Below are 21,680 nucleotides of genomic sequence, written 5' to 3' on the forward strand. Positions count from 1 at the left end.
GTCAGTGCTTCCCTTTATGCAAGATACTATATCTGTTTATAGAATATATTTTTGTTTTAATTGAGTATTTTTTCAGAAAATATTTCGCTTTATACTGAATATGAATAAACTGTTGTCTATTAATATATCTTCCAAAATGCTTTTGGACATTTAACTGGAGATGTATTAAAATAGCAAGAGCATGATCAACGAAACGCCTTTGATAGGCTTCAGTAATAAAGGACTTAACATGATATAACATACACTCCATTGTGAGAGGTCATGGGTGAAGAGATAGCGATATATACATTGCCACTCGTATGAGTGACCAATATTTAGAAAGCATAAACCTAATCCAACCAAAATGGTGTTCATTCTCACCAACAGTGGCAAGCTCTAGCTCCAGATCTTAGACTGGCTTTAACATTGAACTGAAATCCTCCCAGTACTTCCTGAATGGCAAGGTTCTGGATTACAGAGTGGTTCTCTTACAAGGCACATTCAAAGAAAAACACCAAGACAAAGATGCCTCTGATCCTGGAACACACCCTTCGTCCATGCACATGCTACCCTTACACATTCAAGGGGTCCGTACCATCTCACCAACTTCCTGGAATCGACCCTCACTGCCATGAAGGAAGTTTTCCATGCTGGTGCACGGTTCGTCACTATTCAATGGACGTCACCCCAAGCATTTTCACTACCTTCCATCCCAGCATGCGTCAATTTCGAATCACTGTGAGATCCTCAAGATCACCCAGACCAGTAAATTGTCCTCCCTAACTGAAAGATTACCTCCCTGGCCATATGCGTATCACATAATGCATAACTCTAAACTAACTAAAGGTCCACAAGATAATGAAAGAGAAAACAGGCCTTAACCCTGTTCTGCCCCAACCACTGTAAAGATCTACTCCGGCCTACATTGATGTTATGGCTGCAAGCTTTTTTTAAAGCCTTTCCATGTCTCAGTAACCTGCAGAAATCAGCTCATAGGTACTTTCTTATGTAAAGTGCAAAGCTGCCCCTATTCACCAAGTACAATATATAGACCCCCTTATTATATAAAGTAAATGCTATCCAGCTTTACAGGAAGAAATACATCTCTATGACTTTCCAAGATGTCTACAGTTACTTTTTGTTGTTGTTTTTTTTTCTTTTTCTTTTTTTTATTATTCCTTGACTTGTTAAGCATTAAAGCAACTGATTGTTCCAGCATTAGGGCTTTGTCTCTGAAGTACTTTCCTCTTTTGTATTAAAGATCTCTGAAACTTAGCAAAAATTTGAGTTTCCGCTTAGTAAGGATTCATTCAACATATACTGATAAAATACCACTTTCTTGTTCTCCTTACTCCGTACATGGGGTAGAATGTTCTAGGTCTCTTCAGGTACTTGAAGCGACTTAGAACATTCTAGAAATCAAGCTTGTTAATTCATAAAGGTTCAGAATATACAGACTCAATTAGTTTCAGCTAGTTTACTTTTATTTTGGCCTATGTATACTTCTTATTGTTAGTGGCCACTCATCAGGGAATTGAATAATTTATGTTTATTTAAAGCATAATAGATATCATAAATGGTCATGTCACTTTTAGGCACAAAAGCCATTCTCAGCTGTTTGGTAAATCTAAGAGCTGACCGGAACAAGCTAAATTCTGAAGGGTATTTGTAGGAGGCTGGCTTAGTATATGATGCTCACTTATGTAAGTGTAGCAACTTGCACTAATCCAGACTACACTTATCGTGATTTCAGAGGTCTTAGACAATCTTAGAAAGCTCTCTAAATGGTAGCTGTGGAGAGCAGCCTTCAGGCTTAGTCCAGAAGGAGTGTAAAGCAGCTTGTTTTACCAGTACTTAATTTTATGGTATAGGTTAAGTGAAAAAGAACCACACAGTGTAGTTATAAAAATATGTATTTATTATAAACACTTATTAACACATTGCAATATGTCCTACCCGGAGATATAAACCCTGTACACACAAATACTTTGGAAATAGAACATGTAAGTAGCACAGATACACAGTGGCTCCAGGGGGAGACCAAACCACATACTAAAATAGTGGAATGCAAATCACGACCTAAGTCAAGAAAAGACCCAGAAGATGTAGAAGAGCGGGAGACCCAAGGAACCACCCAAGATGAGTATCTAGGAACCCCGCAGAGATCGTGCGCAGAGTGGGAACAGGACCACGCGCTCAATGTAATTCAATGGGTAAGTCATGGTTGCAGTTTGAAAGAAAAAGTACCCTTCCCAGCGCACCCTGAAGAAACCTTGTGGAAGATGGTAGGTTGAAGAGTCAACCCCACCCGTGGATACACCAGGAACCAGGATACCTACACCAGGGAAGCCGGGTGCATAGGTGCGAAGTGATGTCGGAAACCGCCGTAGACCACAATGGAGGATTTCAGTTAAGATGCCGCTGGCGAAGAAGGCAAAAGAGTCCAGTGGAACCCAAAGGCGGATCTAAGATGAGAGGTACCTGCAACCATAGGGGACAGAGTCTATGCCACTGAGGAGTGACCAGGAGGCACGGAAAACGAATGCTTACCAATGTCGGAGATGCAGGAGAGTTGATGGTGCCCTTGAAGTTGCAGCTGTGCCACTAGGTGGCACTGTGGAAGACCAGAAGCCGTTCACAAGCTGTCCCATGTCGGATGTCAAGAGCCAAGGGATCAATGTTCTGCAGGGGCACCAACAAGCCTTTGCAATGGCAACCAGCATAGTTGTAGAAAAAGGTGCAGTTTTGGACCAGCAAGGTCCAAGTGACTCATCACGAGCAGGTAAGTCAGAGCAGGCCCGAGCAAGCAGGGGAGTCCATCTGGAGCCAAAGAAAACCCCCAAGAGAACCCACAGGCCAAAGGCACAGGGGTCGCAAGAGGACCTCAAGCAGCTCACCAAAGGATGAAGACCCACAGTGCAAAGGATGCGGTGCAGGCGAAGATCTCGGTTGCAGGAGATGCTTGAGGCTGGAGCTTCTTGGAGCCCAAAGATCTCCGGAGGAGAAAGTCAACAAGCCTTGGCAACAGGCAAGTCGACGCAGTACGCAGGGGTACTGCTCCAGCAGTTCCGATGAGGGATGCTGACTTCAAACTTGCTGAGAAGACAGTGCAGGCCTCGAGGGACTTGCAGAACCACCACCTGTGTTGCTGCACCTTTCGAAGTCCGTAGGAGCTCAGGAACAGCAGACCGGTCAGGTTCGTTGTGGTGCGTGCCGATGCAGGGGAGTGACTCCTTCACTCCAAGGGAGATTCCATGGCACAGACGTTGCAGCAGACTTGCAGAAGGACGAGACCAGGAGCAGATGGGAGTTTTCCCAGTTGCAGTCTTCATGCCCAAAGCAAAGTCCAGCGAATTCCAGAGTACCCAGATGGTTGAAGTAGAAGTGGTTTCGGATCTGAATCTTGTCCCTCGACGAATCTAGGGACCCACCCACAGGTAAGCCCTTAAGTACCCTAAGGAAAGGGTTGGGACGATTCAGGGGTCCCTCCCAGAGGAGGGGTTGGACAGTGGGGAGGATACTCCTATGTCCTTTGTACAGTTTCGCGCCAGAGCAGGAGCCAGCTGCTCCCTGAACTGGTTTCAACTGGAGTTTGCAAGGAGGCAGTGGCGGCTGGTGACATTTGAAAGAGGTGGGGCGTAAACGTTGAGCATGATTTTTATATAGCAAGCGATGTGAACAAGTTCTATGGACAAACCTGGGGTCCAGGGGGAGTCCCTCTCCTGAGAAAGAAATGAAAAAAAGATTGTCAAATGGTGCATTTTACAGCAAATGAATGTAGCGATAAAGCAAGGCTTATTAAGCAGTGGGAATGTATAGTCTTGAAATATTAAACTCATTAAAAACTGTTCCATATCTTCTTGTATTAAGTTGTTCAACAGTTACTGAAATATGTAGATTGTTCTGCATGACAACTTTAGCCCTTTAAAATGTATGCTTGTCCAGTGTCTTGCACTGCATGCAGCATTAACTTTGGAAAAATATGCTATAACCAGACTTCGAGAAGCACCCACAGATGCTAGCTGTAACCAGTCATATAGAAACATGTGCAGACAGGTCTTTAAGTGAGATGAAAAAAGTGGGTGCTCTCTATAAAAGAACACGCCAAATAAATTTCTGTGATTCCCATAGTGTGCCATCAGACCGGTATTTTGGTATCTCTCTGAGATGTAATTTTATCCAGATAAATGGCACAGCAACTAACATATGCCTAAAGCCTGTCAGTATGATTGGCTTTGTCACTGGGTGTTAGCTGTTTAAGATAAACAAGTAACAACGATTTCTTATAAATAATTAACATTGGAAATATTTAAATTCTGAAATAGTGAGTCTGTGAATTAAATAGCACTGAGGCCTGTGGAGGGAGTTTTGGCCTTCAATTATGTGTGCTTTATGTTAGATGTGCATCCTCTTTTTCTCTGCACATCTTGTCCATCTGCACATCTTCAACCCCCTCTCTTTCCGCATCCTCTTTTCATTCTTCCCCTAATGCCCTTCCTCGCATCTCTGTCACTTCAACGCCCCCAACATGCACTCCTTCAAATTTAAGCACTTTAATTTCTCTTATTTTTTTCTTGACATATTTTATTTTTACAGTGTACCCCCTTCACACACACATCTACAGAATTTCAGTTGCAAATGGAATACAGAAACATTGTTCTGTGTGCTCTGCAGATAAGCCAACCCATTGACAGGCACTTTGTTTGGCTTTGACCTTAGCGCCTGAGTGCTCAATCAAATCCCCTTTTAAACACCTAGCATGGCTCAAGCTTCAAAGTATGCGCAGAAAAAAATACAGATAAATAACAACATTATGAAATAGCTAACTCGTGGGGAATGCAAGATCAAGTAAAGCATGTCAAATAAGAGAGGAACTAAATTGCCGAAAGCATTCCCTCGACAACATTCATTGTTTGCAAGTCAATCCATGTTTTTAGTATCATGTTAACTTAGGGGCATGTACACAGGGCCACTTTTAATGCCATACATCAGAGAACTGGCCACTGTAAGTACATGTTACACAGTAAGCACATATCTCTTGCTTTCGGCCTGACTCGGATATTTGGATCCATTTTGCAAGGGAACAAGAGGGAACTGTGCTCCTTATTTGGATCCATTTCACAAGGGAGCACATGCCACAGCCCCACTTCTAAAGGACCGAGCAATGTGCAGTGAGGGCCTGGTGTGTCACATTGAGGTAGGTTAGAGTGATGAGGGGTCTCGGCAAAATATACAGAACACAGCATTAGCTTGCAAACACTTACCACTACTGAGAACAAGCCACCGGATCAGACGTGCTTGCATCCACTCTCACATATGACGAAAGGGTGGGATCTAGGTCTTTGAATGACGGACGTCTGTAATCACGCAGGGATGAAGTCTCCTACGCCCGAAACCATGACGCTTATTGCATCACTGGCCTACAGTGTGCATACAGCCAGAGACCCCAATGGCAATGAAGGGCTTTAAAACAGGAAGCCCAGCGTTGTGCGTCACGTTAAGAAAGTTGATTTACTGCCTGTCTTCCGTCTCCTGCTTCAGAGTGAGTGAGGCAGGCAGGCAGCCTGAAACAGACAACCCAGACCTAAATACATCAATTTATTTAGAGAGATGATCGTATATCTAAATAAATTGATCTATTTTATATTTTTTAATGTAAATGTGTAGGAATTTAAAGAGGGGGTCAGCCCCACAGCCCTAATGGAGAAACCGCCCCTGCAAGGAGGGCACCAAATGTGCCCTTGAAAGCAGTCTAGTGGCACTAGGAAGCACCCCCCCCCCCCAATACACTAAGTCGTGTGTGGGAGGTGGCCACTCCTTCTTGTGACAGGAAACCTATTGTCCTGCCTTCCCCTGCTCGAGCTTGTCTCAGCAGCAGGAGGGCAGAATCGTGTTTGTGGTCAACAGCAGCCATAGTTTGCTGTCGAGGTCTAGAAGACTGGTACCGGGAGCACTGAGAGCTTCCTGGAGAAGCTTTATAGTGCATGGAATTTGGGGGTATGATTTCTACATGTTTGATACCAAACATGACAGGGTTTGTTGCAGCCAGTTTAGAGATAGCCATCATATAATGTTGCATGGCCACTCTATGTATCGTAATAGCTGATGCACCTACAACCCAGGAGAATGGGATCTGAAGGTTGTAGGTGTGTCCTGCTCATGCAGGGGCAACCTCCTACTTACAACTGAGCAAACTGCCTTCAGGATTGAAAGGCCTGCCTTAGGGGTGACATAGATTTTAAGTGTAGCGGCCTCAGATGTAAGGAAACTTATATATGTCGTAAGTGGTGCTAGCACCAGCTTACACAGGCAGCAATGGCATGCCTGTTGTCACAATTTAAGTGGTCTCCTATGGGTGGTGTAATACATGCTGCAGCCCATGGGAGACCCCTGGTGTACCTATGCCTTGGGCACCTCAGTACCATATACTAGGGACTTACAGTGGTACACCAGTAGCCAATCTGGAGTGTAACTAAGAACTCACCATGTCCAATTTAGGGGAGAAGCACAGAGACTGGGGTCCTGTTTAGCAGGATTCCAGTCAGACTAGTCAGTAAAATATAATGACACCAGCAAAAAGTGGGGGTGAAAATGAAAGTAGATCTTTCTTTCTTACAGTATTGGATAGTAAAAGGCCATATTTTCAAAATGAACAGAGAGTACAACAGAACTAAGCTGAAAGTATTCCATGATGTTAAATCCCTTTCCAAATACACCATTCAGCACTTGGACCTCTCCAAATACTTTAAAATAACACTATAAATAATAAATATGAAATGGATCATTTGCGTGGTTTCCTACAGTGTAGAACATCTTCTGTCTTCAACATTTTTTAATGCCCACAGAAAAGTCGTTGAAAGCGCATGAATATTGATGTAACTGTCTCTCTTTCTTCAGGTTTATCCACGAAATCGAGCATGCAATGGGACCTGGCCCCACCAAGGCGTGCCCACTGCGAGAGTTTCTCACGGTCTATATCAAGAACATCTTTCTAAGTCAAGTTCTGGCTGAGATCAACAAGGAAATTGAAGGAGCCACCAAAGTGTCCGACCCCCTGAAGATACTGGCTAATGCTGACACTATGAAGTCCTTGGCGGTCCAGCGGCCACTCTTGCAGGTATTGTGACATATGGCAGCAACATTTTGACAAATGTATCTACTAGCTTAGTTGGAAGAAGGGACGCCTGCATAACGAGAGAAGGGTTTTCCTGACTCGGACAGTGGATCCACTGAGACAAAATTACTATGAGATTAGTTTATTTTCGTGCCAGCAGTACCATGAGCATTCCAATTGCTGAAATTGCTACCTATTTTATTCAAAATTGGACCTCATACAGAGAGACTGCAAAACAATCTGTATATTTAGTGTTACTGTATCTTGTTCTGATTTCACAAACCAATTGAGTTGGTTGAAGATACTCTCTGGGCTGTGATTCCACATTTCCTTCTCAGAAAAAGGTTGTCCCAGTTAGTGCTAAAGAGGCACTTGTTAACTTCAGGCTTGCCTCGACTTTTCCTTTGGCGGTGCAATATACGGAAAGAGGGATACACGCCCAGAACATGTTCTGAAAGTTACGGGTCGACATTGATCTTGTACCGTCTAGGAGAAAACTTCCCTATAATACCAGCCCTACTTAGGCTTCTAATATAAAAGACACACAGAAGGAGTACCACAAGTTTGCCTGTTTTGACGAGAGAGAACAATCATGAAATGAAACGATTTTATTGATTAGCCCTGAAGAAGTTCTCTAATAGGACGAAACGCGTTGGCTACCAGTGGAAAAAAAAAGAATAAAAGTATAAAGAATAAAGAACCTTGTGAATAAATTTACTTGGTGGATCTGATTACTATCGATCACTGTGTGCGGATCAAATCATTTTCTGTAAATTATTGATGTGAAAAGTATTTCACATATTAAGAAACTATGAGGTCCTGTTTCTTTTGATCCTTGCACCAAATGTTAACATTTTCCCAAGGTACAAATAAGTGCGGTTGAAATCCAATACCTCTTTTGTAAATCATTTTGCCTCGACTTTTCTAATCTATAAGTTCCGTTAAAAACCTTTACGTTTGGTCTAGATTTGTTTACTGTTTTTCTTCCTGTTCAATGTTCCTGAAACGCGAGTGATTTCGATATCCATGTTTGTAGTACAAGAAACATGATTAATTTAGTAGCAATTGAAGCATTGCCATTCTTATCGAGGCTTAAAATAAGCGCTGTCTTTCAAAGCACATAAAACATGAAGGTATAACACAAAAACAGACCACTAGCACAAACATCAGTTCATGCACTTTGAAGTGAGAAAATGATATGCCAATGAAGAAATGTCTAGCAAGACAGTTTAAAGGATGAGCAAGGTTTTGAGTCAATAGTGAATGCCACGGATGGTGCGGAAAAGAAAAATGCCCGACAGATGAGTATTCCAAGGTAGCCCAAAGTACCCACAGGCAGAGAAGTGAGTAGGGCCAAGACCGTGCACCGATTCAGAGGTAATGCAGAGAAATATTAAATGAATGCATGTGCTGTTGTGCTTGACCCTATTACACTAGAGCCACGGACCCTTTCGGCACCAAGGGTTTCATAATGATCACTCCATTTGTACGTGTTGTGAGATCACAGTTCTATTGAATATTCTTATTTGAAAATGTGTTCTCTTTATCTGCCTGAAGATAGTTTAGCAGTGTTATAGGATCTGTCCGGAGGGGCTTCTACCCCTCTTGAACAGAGTGGTTAACCTGAGGTAAGTTTAGTCGGCCCTCTGACTTCGCTGCAACCCTTCAGATCTAGTATTCCTTTAAGTTAAATATACCATGTTTCCAAAATGCATTGAATGTGGTTGTAGCCGTTGAGAATTATATTTCTCCATTCTACCACGCCATTGAAGGGGTTGCCCCTCTCCCTGCTGCATAGTTCTTGCAAGAAGAAGGAAGTTGATCTTGCCAGCTGTCCCAACACTGCCATTTTCCTTTGTCCCGATATAAGTTTTTTGTCCAGTTTAATGCCTAGTCCAAAGAAATACTCGAAACTGCAGGTCTAGTGATACCTAGGTGCTCTTGACTTTACTCCGTATGCCCTGGCTGGTGGTTACAGTCATATATTTTTTTAAAGACAGTAGCTGCACCCCCAGCTGATGTCCACTGGCCTGCCTTGTAAACCGATGATGCCTATGACTTCTGCTAGGACAGCACCCCTTTGTGTTTACTACTTTTTAAGTAAAGTTAATGTTCAAAACATTATTTGGATTGTGATTGCAATTATGATTAATAACATAAGGTACAAGTGCGGACAGGAGACATATCACAATCACCTTGGTGCACTTTTGTGTCATTAAGGTTAGCTGTGGATGATCACTCACAGCTTTTGTATGAAACCTGAATGTAACAGCTTATAACTGTCCAGAGCAATACCAAAGGGTAGCTGCGGTGGGGAAATGGGCATCCCACCAAGAAGCTGAGCAAGTGGCCCCACCGTTCCACCGTTCCAAAGTTAAATCAAGGATGAATGAACAGGGATACATTTTGAGTGCTCTTCTCGCAGCTGGTTTTCGTGCTTCTCTAAATGCAATTGCAGGGTGTGCATGTGGAGCTTGGCTCGGTGCACCACCCAGGTGCAGGACATCTGCAATCCCAGAAGTCTCTTGAACAACCAAGTTGAAACAATCTTGTTGGTCAAGATTTCAGGAGGATGGGATGGCTTTCCAGGCTGGAGTCCAATATTGCACATGTGAACTGCAGCAACTTGTAGAAGACATGAAAGGAATTTGGGATATTGAATAAGAGGCAAAACTTATAGGGTTCTCAAAGGAAGTGATTGAATTGACTTACGCTGTCTCTGGGCGCTGCTCAAATGAGGTGACAGTGAATCCACTTCTGTCAAAGAAAAGCGTGGTCAAGTTCTGAAGGCAAGCATTGATACAGAATGGCAATCTTCTGTTACGTACTGCTAGTGTTCTTTTCCCACAGTCATCCAAACTTACTTCCTGTGCACCTTTAGGATGGATCCTTTAATTTAGGATTCCTGAATGCTCACTGACCACATTCACATGTTTTGTTATGCAGTCATCAAAACATGAACCATATTTAGTATTAGGATCTTTTACAAGGAAATAACATGGTAGTAATGACACAGGACAGTATAGAGCCATGATCCGTTTCTTTTTTACTAAAAGTAATAGGTATAGAATATCTTTTATTTATTTATTTATTTATTATTATTTTTTTATTGAGTTTTCAAATACAAACATAATTCATTGCACCCATATCTTTCTGCATATTCTAACCGTTATACAGTGCAGTATCTTTAACATAGTGCCTTTGGACAGAGTTGTGACCCATCAGTACTCCAGTCGGCCTGATCACTCCCTCTCTTCTTTTCCCTTACATCCCTGAGCTCTATCTATCAGTTGTCTTGCACAGCGTCTCACCTAGCGTTGCAGTGCATGCGCTACACGCGCTCGGCGAGACATATAGTGAGAGAGGAGATTTTAGAAGGGGACTTGAAGCCCCGCCCCTCTTTTTTATTGGCTGGCGTCACCGTTTATGCTAAACGGTGGCCTGCCATTGGAAATGAGTTTTTTTTTGTTGCCGCCCTTTCCCCTTTTCGTCTGGCCCATCCGGACAGGTTTGTCTGCTTTGCGGCTGTCGCGAAGCAATTTCTTATCTTTAGGGAGCCATCTGTTTTCACTCAGCCGCGAGTTTAATTTTTCATCGCGCTTTCACTTAAAGTGAAAGTGAGAGCGTCATGCACATATAAACAAGCGGCTGCCTTCCCGCAATGGCGAGCACTTCTTTTAGACAGTTGTTACATTGCATGGAGCACTGGCGTATTCTAATTAATGGTGAAATAATTGTGGCTGAGACAGACTCCTCAGCTCTCCGTGTCTTATTTCTGGAGCATGGGGGGCGGTTGGTTGGTTGGGGAGTGTCACATTAATTTGAGAGGAGCAAGAGTAAGCAGAGGGCAGGTGCTGCTAGCTGAAGCCAATTAAAATACGTGGAAAATAATGTTCCGTGAATCAACTCCAGAGCGCGTCTCTCTTTTTTACGCACACCGTGACGTTTTCCACAAAAAAAGCTGAGTAGAGTGCCGTGTCATATCTATCTTGCCGCATTCGTTCAAAATCGGAGCTAATAATTCAAAAATCGATTTTCAGTTAAGAAGCGCCATGTATTGCTATATACAGCATAATTGCTGTATGGTTTATTTCAGAGTTTAAGCAGTAGTTTTTTTTCTGAATGAATGTCCCTCCCCATGTACTGAGTCTATGTTGTGAATACCTACAACATGCACAAAGCCCTGGTGCGTTCCATTTTACTTTACCTTTTGTGGAGTGTGGTGGACTGTCCGTCTGTATATGTTTTCCTTCGGAGTTCCAGCCGGGTGCGTCTTGTGTCATAAATCGGAATTGCATTGTAGGCAGAAATAGCTTCAAACACGTTCTTGCGGCTGACAACACGGCAGAAAATAGAGGGGGAGAAAGCTGTCAAAACAGCAAACGTTGTGTTAATAATTACTGTTGTACAGGTGGATTTCTACAGTAGGGACAGTACACTTACTTCCGGTTTGGATATATCGAATAGAGGTGGACAGCCTCAAATAAGTGTGATAGCAAGTGTACAAACTAACGGATATTTGAAAATATAGCTTACAAATATTTCTTTTGGGGTAAAAACTTTGAGGGATGGGTCCTCAATTGTTTTTATTCGCAAGGAAGCAACATTATGTCAGTGTTTTCCACGCGGTGGCTGATGACGACCTTGTTGTCACTTCAAGTCGGCACAAGCCCCTCGCGCCACAGGTGCGTCACTTTTAATATGGGGAAAAGGTGACGTACCAGCGGCGCAAGGGGCTTGTGAATACACATTCTGTCTGCTAATTATGTGTATCGAATGCGATTCACCGCTATCCACCGCACTTCCTGGGAATTACCAAGATGTACTGGCTTTTGTTATTGGGAGTGAAAAATCAGACTTGGGTATCAACTCATTAATTTTGTGTGGTGGTGAACATTAGCCACCCCTTTTCTCTAGGATAGTTTATTTTAAGTTATTCACCGTGCACACGTACACTCTCGGTTGCCATTCTGCACTACAGCACCATATACGCTTTCTTACATTCTGCGAGTTAGGATATTGTTGCTTCTTTATTTAAAATGCACCATTTTTATATTTTGTTCTTTACATCTCTGACTACATAGCTCCGGGGGGCGTTTCATACAAGGAGAATCTGTTGGACAGTTGTTCATGATGCTGCAGAAAAATACTAAAAATAATTACACAAGTTATACAGAACGATAATCGATAATTGATGGCATATTAAAACGAGAAACCCCCCCCCCCCCCCAAAAAAAAAGTAGCAAACACAGTAGGTACGCTTGGACAGCAGAAATTCTACACCTCCATCGCCACCTCCATTTTGACCCAAAGAGCAGTAATGCATGAACATTCCCCATAAAACTGTGTGTGTGGGGGGAGGGGGGGGGGGGTGGGGGTTCGGGGGGGGGGGGTTCACATTGGTCTCTATGCTGCTGTAGGTTTGCCAAGTTTCCTAAACCCTTCAACCAACTGGTAGCTGCGCGGTCTGTTTGTAGGGTGCATGAAAAAAGGACAGCAAATTTTCCCCAGCAAAATCAATAAAAAAACTCAACTTTTAAATATTTAAAGCTTTAAATAAGCTGCAAGGGCTTAGCATTCCCCTTTCGTAATCAGTTCATTAAAACAAAGATGGGTGAAATTGATGTTTATGACCAAATGTAACAAAAAAATGTTAATGGGCAGACTGGGGCTTTAGCTAATCCCTGACAAGTATTTCCAAAGTACTGCATCCGGAACAGTGCTGGAATTGAAAAAAATGTATTCTTGTAAACCCATATATTGGGGGTCAAGGTGTGGCAAATGAAAGGGGGTGGATTTACGAGAGGCGGAGCTTAAAAGCAGATTATGACGGTCAACATGCATTTATTTGAAGAAAAAAAACTACTGCAAAAAAATTTACAACATGGACAAATGTCACAGTAAATCAGTTCTAGCTTACTTATTTGGTCACAATGGGGCGTAACTTTTGCGCATTACATAGTTTCACTACTGCTGTAGTACGACACAATTCCAAGTAATTTTCAGTAAGCAAAATCAGTCTGTCCCTCTTTTGCAAGGGTCTGTTTAAAATCTTTTTGCTTCATGCCAATGGCTACAGTGTATCCCGAGTTGCCGTCCTTGTTCTGAATAGTTTTCCCTAGATTGTTAGTTTAGATCTGGGGGTTAATCATGCCCTCCATAGATGCCAACGGGCATTGACTATGTTTTGTGCTCAATTAAGAATGCTAGTGACTGCATTGCAGACAGCAAGCATGGAAGTAAGTAAAGGTGGCTGTTGCTCTGTTTCCGAGCTGTGATGCCATGGACTATCCACTGAGTTGCAGAGTTATAGTGTTGATGACTTTTTTGTAGTTTCTTAAAAACTGGCTTGAGGCCTCCGTTTGTGCCTGAGCGGGGTTGCAGACTAAGATAATAATACGAGCCCTGGTTGTAAGTAAATGGAGCAACATAGGAGTGAGCCCAGTTTGCGTTGAGCGTGCAATGAGTTTTTGTGCAAAAACCATGTATAAAACCTATCCCTCTCTATCTTCCCTGTGTCTATTATGTGCAGCTCTCACTCTTATCTGTTCACCATACCACATAATTTCACTGCACAAATACACTACACACCACACAATTCCAACCGACATAATTCCACAGCTAACAATTCCAGTTCAACCCACAAAATCCACTCCAAACCACATGCATCCACTCCACTCCAAAGCAAAACACATTGGTAAAAGGCATTATCATTGACAATGCCAATAGCTCTAACTCTAACAAATGTGAGACCGATGCATTGCAAATGCTTGTTAATTCTTATAACCTTGTGCATGTGCGCCTTCTGTCTCCCAGGGTCCCTCCCAGCTCTCCCCGGTATTGGTGACTGCGTCTTGCCCTTTGCTCTATTTCCTCTCTCCCCCAGTCAATGAATAGGTATAGAATAAATACCCCCTTCCTGGATTAGGGACTGACTTGACTGCATTTAATGGGAGGAGCCTCTGCCTCATTTCAAGAGTTCCTGGTATGCTGACTGTGGTGGAGGTTGTGGCAGTTATTGAACATCACCTTCTTCGTCAGTAATTATAAATGTAAATACTTCCCCACACTGGTATGGTCTGATCTTTCTGTGTTGGTACAATGTGATCCCACAAAAAACTCACTAGGACTGCTTTGTCTCATTCCAAATTGGGCGAATAGGCTGGCTCTTTGCCCCAAACCATCCCATCTTCGTCTGCCTGCTTCCCAAGGAAAATGCGATCAAGCTGGGTTCTTTGGCTAAAATGACTCCAGAGCCCTGAAAAACTAGAAGGCCTTTGCCTATTAAAAAGGTCACAAGATTTGTCTGGTGTCTGATTGGCCATTGACCAGATAGATGCATCTTGTATTGCTAGAGGATCTTCTTTATTGAATGATTGGATATGTTTGAAACCGATGATTTTCTTCTGGCCGTGCAGCTCCAGGAGATATTATAACCACTGCACAGACTTATTGGGATTCATGGTCCCGGCAACCACATCAATGAGTTCATGGGGCATCAGCAGTTGCTGCTCTGCTGGTTCCTTGCTTAGGTGGAAATTTTTGAAATGTGTGTCCCATTGGTCGCATTCATTAGGACTATATACACAAATTATTCTTGGTGCCTCAACTTATTTGGGATTTAATCATTTTATTCACAAATTCAATTGTGTAGGATTAAGAAGGTGGAACCTCGCTTGTTATATACTCAAGGACTATTGTATTGTCCATACCACAATTTGCACACCGCGATGTCTGCAGTATTATTTATTTGATATGTGATTATTCATTGTTTGATGCTTCAAAGCAATACTACACAAGTATATTACATTGAATGAGAACAATGGAACATACATTTTGATATTTTGGTTGTGATCCTTTTCTGTGTTGGTATAAGGGTATCTCCTGTTTATACATGAACTTGTACTCCTCTTCCATATGGTCCAGGAGCAAGAAGGCAAAGAGGTTTCATTTGTGCCAGACATGACCATAACTTACTACATCCAGGAAGTAGGTTGTGGAAAGGTCAAAGAACATTTGTGGCAAATCCTTCATCTGGATCCGTGGGAGGCTAAGCATTGCTTGCGGCTTTTGGCAATGATGAACCTGTCCTGCCACCACCTCTGAAACAGGGACTCTTCATTGCATGCTCTATCCTCCATAGGCAGATCACTGATACTGAGCAGTACTCCTGAGGGCTCAACTTTTGCACCAGAGGGTTTTTAACAGGACTGCTGAGTGATTCCATGAAAGCTACTACTGCAGAATGAATGATTTCAGGTACTTCTGCTTCTTTTGTGCCTACTGCTCTTCAGGATGGATTCTGGGTGTGCCAGAGCCTTGCCGGAAGGCCATCCCCCTGCTCTTCCTCTTGCCTGCTAGATGACTAGTTGCCACTCTGCTTCTCATCAGACGTGCCCCACATGGCCACTGAGCAAAGGAGGTCTTAAGATTAACAGACTAAAGCTGCAACAGAGACTACCTCCTTAATACCTAAGTCCCCAGGTACCAAGGGTGCCATTTACTAGGGACTTACAGAGGGTACTAAAGTTTTTTCCAAATGGGGAAACAATTGTTCGATTTTGGGGAAAGAACACAGGTACTGGGGACCTGGTTAGCAGAAATCCAGTACACTTCAGTCAAAGTTGTATCAACTACCAAGCAAAAAGTGTGTGGGGGTGGGGTGGGGTGTGCTGCACAAAATGCCAGTTTCCTATAGTAGGACAGATGATGTAAATAGTGCATAGAAAAGAACAAACATCTGCAAAAAAAGGAAATATAAAGTAGACGAAGGCCTACCTGTCCAATAGTTTTCTGCTGTCCCAGAAAGCGTAGTTTCCTTAGAAGGTCCAAAGTTTTCTATATTAATTTCCCTGATCTCATTTCCTTCAGTTTCTCCCTCAAATATCAGAAATCCCTAGTCCAAAATGAATACTTGCCTGCTAGTTGTTGTGAAACGTGCTGTATGAAATGTATGTGTCACAGTAATAAGGACACTAGTTCTTATGCTTAGCTGCTTTTTGCTTGGCACTGTCATGACTAGGTGGTTTGCATAGTTCAGTTTATGAATATGTAGGTGTTATTAAATCAAACCACTTTCATTATATGTTGGCTGCTTTCACATTAGGTTTGCATTATGATATTTGAGCCTGTCACCTCTGTGACCTATAGAAACCTTCTCTTCCTGCCCTTCAGGCCACATGTCACTTGTCTGATTTGTCTATGACCCCTGTTTGCGTTAATGTCTCTGCTTCTGGAGGCCACTTGTTTCTGATGTGACTGCCTGTGACCTCTAGCTACATGTATTCTGTGCTTCCCTAAGGCTTTGTATGACTGAGATGACTTTTCCCCTGGTTGCAGCCATTCAATGATTCTTGGGGCTGTGTCACTGATGTGACATATCTGTGACCTCTAGCTTAGTTCATTCAGTGCTACCACAAGCCACGTGTCACCGCTTGGAGATGAAGCAAACCAATCTGCAGGGCCAAAAGAGGTCAAGTGAATGCTAAACTTTGTTTATTTCCATTGACACTTTAATTCATCTACAGCTACACTGTTCTCAGTATGTCCGCCTAGTAAAAGCAGCACAGAACGTGTGTGCACGTGACTGTATAGGTTGAGAGATCCCTCTTCCCTCACATACATACTCCCGCTGGTCTGCCTTTACCTGTCCACCTGGACAGTCTTGCCGATTCATCCTTAAATGCGTAAAAGCAAAACAATAAGAAAAATACTACAAAACAACCATTTACTGTTACTTCTTCAGCCTCACCCTTTTCATTTATTTGTTGCACTTCTGACTCTGTTGACAGAAGAAATTAAAGCTTGTGCACATTGGAAACAAGAAATCAAGCACTTGTACTGTGCATAAGGTCACACTCCTTCCCTCTATATAGTCTCTCTTTTGTTCTTCTTCGGTTGCTTTGCTTGGTTCCATGTTTGTTTTCTTTAGTTAGTGAAGAAATAAACATGCAGCAGTTCTTCAGATGTGTAAATAGGAGTTTATTTTTAACATAACAGCCCACTGGTGAGGAGAGCAGAGAAACACAGCCACCAGCTCTCCGCTCCAACCGCTCTTCTCTTCAACAATAACTTACATTCCAATTCTCTTCACCACGAGAATACAATCACAATACAGCTTGTCCCGCTAAAGATTCTAGACTACACAACATGCCCTCCCCCTTTTTCAATCAAGTTCAGATGATTTAAATAAAAATTTTAAAAACATAACTACATTTTTATAAAGCATAATCTTTGAATTTCCGGGTAATCTGACATCTCTATTTGATCTCCTCTGTCTGGCTTTCACAGGAAATATCAGACACACAATCTCCTGCACCTGTTTCACCATGAACATTCACTGCAGCTTCTTGCACTGGTGCTAACTTTGAATCATGGAAACTCCCAGTTAGATACTCTGTCTCTCCTGGAGATTGTTCAGCAATTCCATTTGTTACCCCACTCCGCGATGACACAGAACTGAAATCAGACAAACATTCAAGTGCTGGTTCCTCAGAACTAGAAACAACACTTGGTACCGGAACCAGTGGCGTAGCTAGACCCTTGGCCGCCTGCGCATGTAAGAGCAGGGGGAGGGGTGCTGGCCATTCTTGCGTTTACTGCCCCCCTTGCTACGCGACTGACCGGAACATAACTAAAATTGCACTCTCCAACATCATTTATCCTGAACATTTTTTTAAAATCATGTTTAAGAACTACTACTGAGCTCTTATTCCACCGCCCTCTTTTATGTAGTTGCAGTGCACTCTCAGATACTTTTTAAACCTGTACCAGTGTTGTAAATTTAGAATCACCTTTGAAACCTGCACGTGGTTTAACAATGCGCACCCAATCTCCAATGCAAACCACTTTAGGTTTGACTCTGTGCGCTCTGTCGTGATATTCTTTACTGCACACAGCTTTGGCAGTGAGATTATTTGTAACTTCCTCAACTACTTTACCAAACTCTTCACCTTTTGAGGTAGACTTGTTAAGGAAGGGTGTTATGAAAGGAGTACGGACTCCCCTCTCATTAAATAATAAGGCGAAACACCTGTTGCTAAATGTGGGGTCAAATGATAACTCCACATCTTTTCCTGTAGAAACTTAAAAACTTTTGTTTAGTTGCCAAAGCAGCTTGGATACCTTCTTCCAAAAAACTGTTTGCCCTCTCAACTTGACTGTTAGATTTAGGACAATAAAGTGGTCCCCTAACTGCTTTGATTCCATATTTTTCAAGGTAATGCAACATCTTGGATTAAACAAATTGCACTCCATTTTCCGACAAGTAATTTTTGAAAACTCTCAATGTGAAAAGTTTCTACAATTTAATTATTTAATCAGTAGTCCGATTACTCAGAAAAATGTGATAAATCCGTTTTGAAAAATTATCAAAACAATGAAAAATCTTTTGCTCTGGCCCAAATCATTATATGGAACTGAAAAATCTATGGAAATCTTTTCCCCAGGCTTATGGGGTCCCTCCTGACTTAGCTTTTTCACTCATCACTTTCCAATGTTTATCAAAATTAACACATGTAGGGCACTGTCAGCTTCGGCAGGGACACACATTAATGAGTCACGTACTACACTTGTTAGGATTATAACAGTAATCGTTTTATTATCCCAAATAACAAAGTGAATGCACAGTCAATTCTCTTCTTCTGGACTCTTCCTTGGTCAGCCATGCCAGGAGAGTCAATCACCAGTGCGCTTTGGGGAAGAAGAAGGAGAAAACCAATGGTAAGTGCCCAATAACGTTACATAGGGCTTTTAGGGGAAGTGGACAAAATGAGGGGGGTTCACCAAAATAAAATAAAAGTATCTCTTTAACCAGTCACGAATGTGCACAGAAATTACCAAATAAAAGTTTCTAGCAGCCTCTCTGCCCGGTTAAGTCACCGGATTCTTAGATGCCGGTAGGCTCAAGTGATTATGGAACGTACAACAACACAAAAAAGATACTTAGGAGAGAGAGAATCACTTAGCTCGTCTCCCATCGACTGACAAGTAGGTTACTCTTCCCGTCCTTCTTTTGCCTCTCTCCCCACCTCCCTCTCAGGTCCTGGACCTGTGCATGTACCTTGGTCAGCCACGCTCCTCCTGGAGCATGGCGGAGCGGTTCGTGAGGGCATTGGCCTCCTGACGTTTCTCCAACGTTGGGAACAGGCCGGGGATCTTCCTCCCTGCTGACAACTCTGCTCAGCTCCGTCTCCGGTCTTTGATCCCGCGATGTCCTCCCCAGCTGTGGCATTTCCTCTCCAAAAATCCCACCCTCCACAATCCCTTCCTGGTTTTTCACGGCCGGGAACAACAGGGATTGGCAGGAAGAACCCGGGTTGTTCTCCTCCTCGTCGGGATGTTCCAGCAAAGCCTTAAAGGGGCAGGCAATCCAGGGCGTCTGTATCAAGAGTAAGAAGACTGGATGTGACTGGTAAGCAGAGGGCCACGGGATAACATCAATAGCGCCCTCCTCCCCCTCACAGGCATGAATCAATCAAACTCCCAACTGCACCATCCATGCCTGGCCACCAATAAGGTTTTTTGAACAATTTTTATGAACGGGGGAAACTCCTGGATGTCCTTGGTGTGTCAACGAAATAAGCTTGTGCCTGACACCTACTGGTGGCACAAACAAATCATGCCTTACCAGAATACCATTCTCCATACTCAATTCACTCGCCACTTGTGCAGAACTTTGCAACCCCACCTCCAAATTTCTACTTGGAGTACAACCTTTCTTTAGAAACGGTTTCGCTTTCATCATTTGTTCATCCTCCTCACACATCCTCGCCCACTCTGCTTCTGACACGACACTGCAACACTTTTCCAAAGCGCCCATAACAGCTGCAACACACTCATGCTGATCCTTAACTACCTCATCATCACACCTTTGTGGCAATCTTAATAAATAATCAGCTGTCACATTACTGCCACCAGAAATATGTAGAATTTCAAAATTAAATCCCTGCAACCTTCCAATAAGCCTTACAAACCTAGATTAAGCTTTGCCACATCTGACACCATCTGTCATGTGAACCAAAGGTTTATGACCCGTAAGTAGAACAAAAGGTTTGCCCCACAAATAATTCTTACATTTCTCCACTGCCCAGACACACGCTAAGGCTTCCTTTTCTATAGTGTAATTCTGCACCTCTCAATGCTAGAATTAAAAGAAACCACACCTTCCTTTCCATTCACAATTTGACTGAAAACAGCTCCAACACCAATGACACTTGCATCCACCGTGATGTAAGATTTCCCAGCAGGATCGAACATCGTGAGTGCTGGTGCCTGTGTAATCAAAGTCTTAACTTTTTCAAACGCCTCAGCATGTTGCTCTGACCAAACAAACTGCACCTGTTTCCTCAACAACGTACGCAATAATTCCACAAACTTCGCTTAACATTGTCCATGGTCTATAAATGACCTCATTGATTCCTTGTCATACGGACTGATAACATTTGTTATAGCAATAACCAAATCTGTTTTAGGAAGAATACCATCACTATGACCTAAGTAGTCAATTTCTTTGACTAAAAACTTTCATTTATTCCTTCTTTCGGTCATACCCCTCTTTTCAAGGATCTTAAAACCCCTTCCAATAGTGTATCATGTTCTTCACATGTTTTTGCAAAAATTAGGATATCATTCTTAAATGCCTGTACCCTAAGTAGGTCCTGGAACAATGTGTCAATAAGCTTTTGAAACACACTGGCAGCTGAGGCAAAGCCAAATGGTAATCTTGAGAAACTGAACACTCCAAAAGGAGTAACAAAAGCTATTTGATCTCTGGAATCTTCATCCAACCTTACTTAATGGGATGCTGATTTGAGATCAAGAACCGAAAAATATTTGGCTGCATTCACAGCAGCCAGCAACTCTTGAATCCTGAGAAGAGGATGGCAGTCTGCCACAATGTTCTTGTTTAATGATCTCAAATCAGCCCACAAACTGTAACGCCCTGAACGTCTCTGGATCGTTTAACAGACACGATAATGAGAACGCAACCACTTGTGAAGGTTTAGTTATTTTAATGAAGGCAAAAATAATACAAGGAATAAACAAAGGTTATAGTCACTGGAATCCTCCAGGCTAAGTACGTTACCAGCCCACAGCACGGATGGTCCTAGCCGTCCTCTGCATATACGCCGATCCCGGCGTATGCCAACAGAGGGCAGAAATGAAATGGCCGACAATGCCAATCGGTAGGCTATGAGGGGCACGAAGAGTGTTGGGGAGAATCGAGGAGTCAGGGAAACACCCAGCCGGGGTCTCTACCTGAAGGGAGCAGCCGCTCAACCTCTTCCTCAGACTGCACCGGGACGCGGAGTCACCTCCTGGTGATGCGTCACCGATACCCCAATCACAAGCAAAGAAGACTGAACCGAGAGCAGCCGCTCGATCGATCCTGTGGACTTCCGAGTCTGTAACGCGGCAAACACCTCCTGGTGTGCGTTACAGCTGGCAGTCCCTGTATCTCTGGTCGGGCTGGGAGTTACGACTCCAACCAGCAAAAGCGCCACTGCGCTTTGACTCAGCCGAGTCAAAAAGCGAAGCTCAATGGTTATCCGGTAGAGCTTCCGGGTCCTTCACAGGTGACGATGGG

General features: G+C 43.0%; 1 protein-coding gene across 1 annotated transcript in view; it reads left to right on the top strand.

The window, feature by feature from the left end:
* Nucleotides 1–21,680, top strand: part of EXOC4 (exocyst complex component 4) — a 1,933,985-nt gene that overhangs the window by 1,324,689 nt on the left and 587,616 nt on the right. The window contains exon 11 of the mRNA XM_085653593.1: nucleotides 6,877–7,096. Within this exon, the coding sequence (XP_085509719.1) occupies nucleotides 6,877–7,096 (220 nt within the window). The remainder of the gene's footprint in view (nucleotides 1–6,876; nucleotides 7,097–21,680) is intronic.

This window comes from Triturus cristatus, chromosome 4_1 (assembly GCF_964204655.1).
Source record: "Triturus cristatus chromosome 4_1, aTriCri1.1, whole genome shotgun sequence".
In the NCBI taxonomy this organism is placed as follows: Eukaryota; Metazoa; Chordata; class Amphibia; order Caudata; family Salamandridae; genus Triturus; species Triturus cristatus.